The sequence below is a fragment of the Perissodus microlepis genome, chromosome 7 (genome assembly GCF_051167445.1).
Source record: "Perissodus microlepis isolate ML-2025 ecotype Zambia chromosome 7, ASM5116744v1, whole genome shotgun sequence".
Lineage (NCBI taxonomy): Eukaryota > Metazoa > Chordata > Actinopteri > Cichliformes > Cichlidae > Perissodus > Perissodus microlepis.
In genome coordinates, this window is record NC_140467.1 from 11935506 (window position 1) to 11944171 (window position 8666).

Genomic DNA, 8666 nt, shown 5'->3' on the forward strand with positions numbered 1-8666 from the left:
TCCACAATGTCCATATTTGGTCTGGCTAACTTTGCCAGTCCTTCCACTTGAACATCCTCTGACCTCCTGATTCAGCTATGAAGGATAAATGCTGACATCTTCTGGCAAGAATGCAGGATGATTTATTCGACTGGACATCTTTTATCTTGAGGTTTCAAAAAATAATATATATGTATATAGATATATTAAAGAGTAGACATACTTTTGCCTGATTTTGGTCTCCTTATCTGGGGTCAGAGTAGTAGTAGAGCTGCAGGGGACACTATTTCACATGAAAAAAAAGCAACAATCATCTTAATGTTACCGGTTGTCTGAAAGCTTTATTTGTGGTGAATACAAAAAATACTTTTGTGACCAGATAAATATCATACATACAGCATCAAATCAGAAAACAAACAGATTCTGTTAAAGAAAGCACAACACGTATTCATAAACAGAGCTAATAACTTTTTCTATTTTCCATTAATACTTTGACAAATCGGTCAGACAATATATTTCAGGGTAATTCTTACATTTACTGATAGAAACTTAATTCTTATAGTGGTTAGACAATGAAACATTTAAGAGGGACTTGGCATAATGAATTTAAACAATTTCTCAACTTCATACACAAATTGCCACATGCTCATTGAATGCAGTCTAGCGTTAGTCTTTAAATCCTAATGTATCCACAGATGCCCTTTTATATCAGCATTAGAACACTGTCAGCAGGTAGGCCACCAGCCAAGGCATTGTACTGTATGGCAAAGGGCTTTTTTTTTTTTTTTAAATTAAGACCCCAATAGGGAATAGACTGGCATAATGCTTTGATCCAGAGAGGACAAGGCTCAGGCTCCCACCCAGCCTGGTTTTCAGCTGCTCGTAGGGCAGACTCAAGTAAGGCACTAGTACAAAAAATAAAAAATAAAAATGCAGACCAGACACTGACGCAGACAGATGGTGGAGCTGAATGCTGAAAATTTGAAATACATTATTTATTAATAAAGGAAAAGAAAATCAGTTTTCTCAGAGTGTGATGTCATTTCCTTCTAGTTTGTTAAGCAAATGTCCTCCATTCAATATAACGGGAGCTTTAAATTCAGTGCATAAAGTTATGAGCCACTTTATAGCACAGTGTGTGCTCATTTCATTCAAGAGCCTAGAGTTCAATATGATTGCACACCCTTCCAAACAATAACAGCGCAGACTCTTATTATCTTTCTCAAATATTCAGTGTAAAGTATTGCTATAGACAGACCATCTGAAGTGAAAAGACTTTAGCAGGACAGGGGCAGTGACTGCGTGTTTGTAGAATAAAAGCACTGGCGACACCCAAAGAGAATCTGGTCAGTGTAAATGGAGAAGGAATTAAAAACACAAAGACGAGCGAGAACAAACATGACAAAAAATGTAAACAAGTATTCCTTACACAAGCGTGTGTGGGAAGAACTGTGAGCGGGGGTGGGGGTGGGGGGGTGGGGGATGGGTTACATCAAATGACATAATGTACAAGCAGCAAGACATATTTGGTCACATATCATCCAGATACTCTGAATACCACAGATTATACCTATATAAGAAAGTGGTCAAGAATAAACATCTTTATAGCTAGTGATGGCCAGTGGTCATGTTATATTATCATTTAGAGACCCTCATCGTTTGGCATCAAGCAGAACAACATAGTTTAATCATAATCATTGATTTTTCTCTTTTCAAGATTTTCTAGTTTAACAGCAAACCCCGTGTTCACATTTTTTTTTTTAGTAAAATACAAGTGCCTTTTCACTCTATACTACTCTATTGGTTAGTAGCTTCGCTGATATGTTTAGACATTATGGTGCATGCAAGCCAGTGGTGAAATGAGACGTGAGAAATCTTCCAGCCTTTCTATTAATACTTTGTATACCTGGAATACAAACTGTGGACCCTTAGACTGAATTTGCCGGTTACATCGATATCACCAGTTCCTTTCTATTTGTTTTAAACCTCAAACACTTTTGAGAACATTCAGTGATTATACAAGATTTCTTTGATTCATGATTGTAACAGTCAGTAATGCTCATGATGCAGTAACACCCACAAATTAATGACACGTTTATCGTACGACTTAAACTTTCTCAACTTGCTTATAGGAACAGCTTTCTTCATATTAAAGTCTGAATGTCAATGCCATTCACTGACAAATACATACACGCACACACACAGCCACATACACACAGAAATACACCAAGCACAGGCACTTGTTTTATCACCAAACAGGCCTGCTTCAAGTGCTATATTGTCCTTGGTTTTATGAGAGTTGAAACAGCCAATACTTGACTGGCATCTCCCCGTGACAAGAAGGTCTCGTCAGCGCAGCGCACGTCCCCATCCGCTGCGTCCGTCAGCCTTCGTCCTCCCTCAGTTCGCTGGGCAGGAACTTGTACTGCTGCTGTCTGATCTGAGCCAGCTTCTTCCGAGCTTCCTCCAGCTCTCGCTCCTTCCTCAGCATCTCCTCCTGAGCTGCAATGATCTGAGGAAAATGAGAACAATTGACAGAAGATTCACCACTACTATGCCTGTGGATAGGCTGACATGATAAACCCTTGCTGCCATGTCCCGAGCACAGAACATGGCAGAACACCAAGACTTTCATTATGTAGATAGAAATATAAATTTAAACAGTACGAAATATATTTTGCTAGAAATTGTATGGCAAACTGAGCTGATTGTACTCAATTATCAATGGAGCTGTCAGACAGCTTCATTGATAATTGAGTTTGTCAGATTTAAATATCTAATAAAACCTCATCTTCTTCTTCCTAGCGTTTGTCCTGCATGGCAGGGTCCGCTTTGCGGCAAATCCGTCTCCATTTGGCACGACTGAGGGCGTCTTCTGGGGCGGCATTGACGATCATCATGTCTTCCTTTATTCTATTCATCCATCGTTTCGTCAGCCTGCCACGGGGTCGCTGGCCACCGGGTTCAAGCCTCATTGCCGTTTTCGCCACTGAGCTGTCGTCTGAGCGTAATACGTGTCCGTACCACCGTAGCCGTGCCTTGCGCATTTTCACCGTGATTGGTGCAATGCCGAGCTGCTTTCTGACGTCTTCATTCTTGACTTGGTCCCAACGCGTGAGGCCTAGACACCACCCGAGCATTCGCATTTCCATCGTGTGCAGGGCCTGTTCGTGCTTGCCGGTGGCTGGCCAGCACTCCGATCCATACAGGGCAACCGGGCGGACTACAGTCTTGTAAATCTTCGCCTTGAGATGGTCTGGCATTCGACGGTTGCATAGCACACCCATCACTTGACGCCACTTCATCCATGCGGCATTGACCCTCGCTTGCACGTCCAGAATGATATCCCCGTCGCCACTGATCATCATCTAATAAAACCTCAGCAAACCATAAAATAGGTAACTGACTGTAACTACATTATAAATATATACATAAAATTTAAAATATACGAGTGACATTTTTGTGAAGAATCAAAACGTGTTAACTACTTAGGACCAGGGGTGTCGAACTCGAGGGCCGGTGTCCTGAAACTTTTAAATGTGTCCCTGCTGCAACACACCTGAATAAAATCCGTAGGCCATTAGCAAGAACTGACTGCATGGTGAGATGGCAACCTCTAACATTACTCAAGTACATTTAAATAAATGTACTTTCTGAAAAAATGTACTTGTAAAAGTACTTTTGTTGCACCATGTTAATTCATTCATGAACTGCTGTAACATGAATCAAATGGCTGAGTTGCCACCTCAGCATGCAGTCAAGTTCTATAAAGCTTTGCCAATAACTTACTAATTTTATCCAGGTGTGTTGCAGCAGGGACACGTGTTTTCAGGACACTGGCCCTTGAGGACTGGATGTTCACCCTGTACCAATGTGAACAAACCAGAATAAAAAACAACAACCGATGAACTTAAACCTTTTTGATGTCTTTTGAATACAGTACTCAGCAGTGACAGGTGACAGGCTGAAGTCCAGCTGGGGTGCAGCACTAATATGGGAAACCAGTCACGGCCACAGAAAGTACTGTTATTTGTTTCTGCCGGAAGAGAAATACACTAAAGGCTTTCAAAAGATATTCAGCTGTGGATGCCTTGAAAACCTGGTAAACAAGTGAGAAACAAAACTGACGGGCTTCTCATCTACAGCAGCTCTCAGCGATTTCAGAAAAACAACTGTGGCATTTTGGCATATTGGCAAGAAAAGGGCACATCACAGAGAAGTAGTGATTTCTCTTCTATCCCTCAAACATTTTTTCTTTCCAGGATTCTTACCTGAGCTATGCCTCCAACAAACTTGGTCTTCACCACAACGCTGTCATCCTCCGTCTTGTCAAATGCTGCTTTCTGAGCCGCCTTGACTAGATTGTCCGATGCTCGCTTCACAGCATTACCAGCCACCTTTTTAGTGACATCCCCAAAATTAGTATGCGTGCAATAAACGTTTCCAGGGATGAATTAAAAAGTGTGTTTCAGTACTACCTGTAGTCTCCTCATGGCTTCTGAATCCTGGTCTGCCTTCACCTTGCAGGCCACCAGCAGCTGAGCTGTCGAGGCTGCAACCTGCTTGGCTGAAGAGATGAGCTTCTCCTCACTGGCGTGGCCCTGCACTGAAGCATTAGCTGCCTCACACAGATTACTGGTGGCTGCTGCTACCATACGTGCCTGCAGCATTGAAGAAATATCCATGTAACAAGTTGGCTTTATTTAAAGTCTCATTTGGTGTTATAGAAGGAAGGTTTTAGAATAATTCACAGCAACTTACAGCTGATATGAGACCCTGTGACCACTGGCCATCGTCGACTGCATTGGCTTGATTGGATCCCACCTGAGGTAGAGTTTGGGGGAGAAATTCAGATGTTGCACTGTGTTGCTACAGAGTACTTTGCAAGTGCCTAAGGTTTGCAGATTGTGTAGACTGACCTTGCCCTGTGCCACCAGTTCTCTCTGAGCTGCAGATGCAGATTTAACAAGAGCGCTAGTTGCTGCAGCAATGGACTTTGCTGCTTCTAAGATCTGCTCCTCAAAATCCAGCGTCTCATCTGCCTGCTGGAAGGTAAACCACATAACTTACATTTAAAGTGAATTTAATTAGTTAAAGAAATCATCACCTTTGCATCTACACTCCTGGGAGACGCATCTGTGGCATTTAGAGGACTAATTAAAATACAGAGTACAATCCTAATTTAAAAACAATTTCAGCTTTTATTTTTACAACGTGTCTTGGCCAAGCTCGGATCCTCCACAGTCCGTCCAATCAAAACCTGCTTCACACTCTTGCACATTCACACCCGTATACGGAGACTGCCAAAGCTTTGATAATTGTGGTGTTTTCTTCTATTACAATTTACTTATATTCTGGCAAATAATGCTCATAAATCCTTTGTGTTATTAGATGAATGGTGCTATAACCTCAGTGCTGATACTTAGAGCTCAAAGCCATGGTAAAGCACAAGTTTGTGAGAAACTGCTTCATTTTTCAAACTTAGAAATTTTAATCTGTTCTCTATACACATCTTTATAGATGACTAAACTTAATGTGTTGTGTAACAAAGCACCAAGAATCTCATAATACTGTGCCAACTTGGAATAATTATGCCCACAAATTATTTTAGAACCTTACATTCAAGAGTGTTAAAAAGCTTTATAAATACATTAGAATGGCTTAAAAATACAGTATATCCAAACTAAACACTCTGCCTCGTACTACTTTTTAGACTAATGTCCCACACAGCTTTCTAAAACCTTCAAAATTAAAGAAAAAAACAACACGTTGTCCTCAATTGTATCTTTGTCCTGATAATGGAACATAAGCAGTACTGCTTAAGTTTTAGCGTTACACAAAGTGGCAGCAGATATGTGATATGATAAATCCAGTCATTACACCAAAGTAAACAAGAGGCATCAGTTCAAGGACATTCAACAAATGGCCATCTCTGCAACATCAGTCAACAGCATGCAGTTGATCACAGACCTCGATAAACACATAAGGCACACGCGGCTGGAGACAGGGCGGGACACTGTAGGAATATGTTTGATATATAGTTGGACTGAATAACAACCTAATATATCAAACATATCAGACAGAGCCCTGCAGAGAAGGCTTCCAGGTCTACAATGGCTTGAGGGGTAGGAAGCAAGGAAGCATGCTTGGGGGGCAGGAGAGCCCTCCCTCCTTTTGGATGGGAGGGATGAAGAGCAGAAAGGAAGGGAGGGGGGGGGAGACGAGGAAGAATTCAAGCAGTTTTAAACAAATAACCTAAACATCTGTTTGAACCCATGTGTTTTTTAAGAGACATTAGGCCTGCTTTGTGATATTAAAAAAAATAGCTCGTACAGTTCACCGTCTTGCTTCACAGCCCCATAAAATCTGTATCTCAGACCTGGGATTTAGTTTTGTCCTGTAAGCTACATGAGCACAAATGACAGGACAGCACAATTACAAATGTATATATATATATAAATAAAAATAAATTGCTCACAAGGACAGATTAGTTCAGGACCTTTTAAATACTAAAGCTTCCTCTTAGATCACTAGAGGGAGACACTGACATCAAAAAGAGGAAGCGCCTTTCACCCACTAATCCCCTTTCATAAACACAAAGGTCATCATAAATGCAGTCTGCAGCTCTGGAATTGTAGTACAAAGCAGAGCATTATAGAGTCTTCATAAAAGCTGATGTATTATAAATATAGAGATTTTGAAATCACACACAGACAGAGGTTTGAACTGATAGAAAAGGGGAAAAGCACTAGAGGCACAAAAAGCAAGACCACATAGATCTAACTATCCAGTCTCCAGAGACAGACACAATCATGCAGAGCACACCTCAAACCACAATCCTGTATTGCATACAAAACGCGAGTAATTCGACTTCACAAAAGGACAGTTATCTGCTTGTTAAGGGCTAAAGTCGCTCTGTTTTTTTAGGCAATACCGCAATGTGCGTGTGGGGGAAGGTGAACAACAGGCTGAGAAAACCTCCCTGTTTCATTTAGAAATGACGAACACTGCAAAGAAACAAAAGGAAACGTGTCCAATAAGGCAGAGAACCTCTCTTTCACAAAGGGTCACAACAGTTCATCGCACTTTTGAACTCCCTTCCAAAATAAGCTTGAAGACCCAGCTGTGTAATTGCGTCTCTTGGCAGTGCAACTCAAAATAAAGTCTCAAACTACCTTTGAAGAAAGTCGTACAAGTTAGATCACTGGACCGAGTTGTCTGAGTCAACACGGCATGTGTAACAGAATAATTTTATCCTTTTATGATCCCATGTTTGCAGCTCGGTTAATAGAAAGAAAAAGAAAAAAAGAAAGACTCCACTTCAAAGCCGGTGTCACCTTTTCCTGCCTACACCCCACGTTGTCTCCCTGCTGATTAATGGCAAAAACCTGTGCGTGGGTTTGCGTGGGTGGAAAAGGTTGAGAGGGGCACTTTTACCTTGGGCTTGGCCCTGGGTTTCAGCTGCTCTAGTTTCTTGGCTGCAGCTTCAATGGATGCTGCTGCTCCGAGCAGCTCAGTCTCAGCGATGACAGTGGGGTCCTCAGGGTCCACGCACTCTGATCCTGGAAGAGATCAAAACGTAGCCAAACAGTGATTATCGCAGTAGTTTTTGAACAGACTTTCAAAAAAGTACAAGAAAAAAAGTGATGGTATAATTTTATGTAAGAAATAGCCCTGCTTTGCTTCAAACAAATGTTCCTATTCACACGCAGGATGCCTTGTATGTCTTAAATCTGAGCTTTCTATACATTCCCACAAACTGTTTGCAGTATGACAGTAATGTCTGAAAAGTGATTACGATGGCTAAAATTAGACGAAATGCACACTTGATGGATCGTTGTTTTTTTGTACGTTTTTAAGTGCCCATAAAATGTAGCCGTTTTTGAACAGCTTGGTAAAGCAGATGGAACGATGTTTTCATAGATTATCTCGAGCTCTGGGGAAATCTGTTCTGCACTCCCACCCTACCCCGAAACCATCTACTCTCTACCCCCTTCTGACTGCATGAAAGGTGATCTGGAGGAACAAAACAGACCGTATCCCACTTACCTCCGTCTGAGGCAGCAAGGAAAGAGCAGGGAGGAGAGAGGGAGAGAACACATGGGACATTAGAGAGGTGAAGTGGATAGCCCCGCTGTGTCTCAGGCAGTACGCTGAAATCTAATTCTCATCCAAACACAATCTATTACTCCTGTCAGATGGAGCATTGCAACATCTAGAGAAAAAAACACTCCTCTAATATGTTTGTGTCATAACCATCCTACAGAGCTTAATTTGAAAGACAGCACGGTAATCACTCTTTGGTGTGATTTCAATATTCTAAAGTGATTCTCGTGACCCATCTTTATCAGGGTGTGCGCACACACACACACACACACACACACACACACACACACACACACACACACACACACACACACACACACACACACACAGGTTTGGGAGCTTGACTAGCACCATGATATTCACGCACAAGAGGATTAGGGCTCCTTTGACTAATCTCTGCCATCTCCACAATCCTGTCATGTTTTTGTTTTTTTTACATTTTATCTGATTGAGTTGGCTCCTAGGGGAAATTCCCCTCCTTGAAAAATGTATTATCCAGTTTTCTCTTTGGGGTTTTACACCAAGTGTACCTACAGTCATTTATAAAACAAAAGCGTTCAGTCAAAACTTTATGGTTATCA

The 8666-nt window shown here is 41.5% G+C and overlaps 1 protein-coding gene across 3 annotated transcripts in view; it reads right to left on the minus strand.

Moving 5' to 3' along the window:
* Nucleotides 1-904: 904 nt before the first annotated feature.
* Nucleotides 905-8666, minus strand: part of tln2b (talin 2b) — an 89048-nt gene continuing 81286 nt past the window's right edge. For 2 of the 3 annotated variants that reach the window (XM_084933438.1, XM_084933436.1), the window contains exons 52-57: nucleotides 7417-7541; nucleotides 4899-5024; nucleotides 4741-4803; nucleotides 4458-4640; nucleotides 4251-4376; nucleotides 905-2491 (exon numbers count right to left, since the gene is read on the minus strand). In XM_084933438.1, coding sequence (XP_084789564.1) covers nucleotides 2363-2491; nucleotides 4251-4376; nucleotides 4458-4640; nucleotides 4741-4803; nucleotides 4899-5024; nucleotides 7417-7541 — 752 coding nt within the window. In that variant the 3' untranslated portion in view covers nucleotides 905-2362. The remainder of the gene's footprint in view (nucleotides 2492-4250; nucleotides 4377-4457; nucleotides 4641-4740; nucleotides 4804-4898; nucleotides 5025-7416; nucleotides 7542-8666) is intronic. The other variant, XM_084933437.1, reaches the window with a different exon arrangement.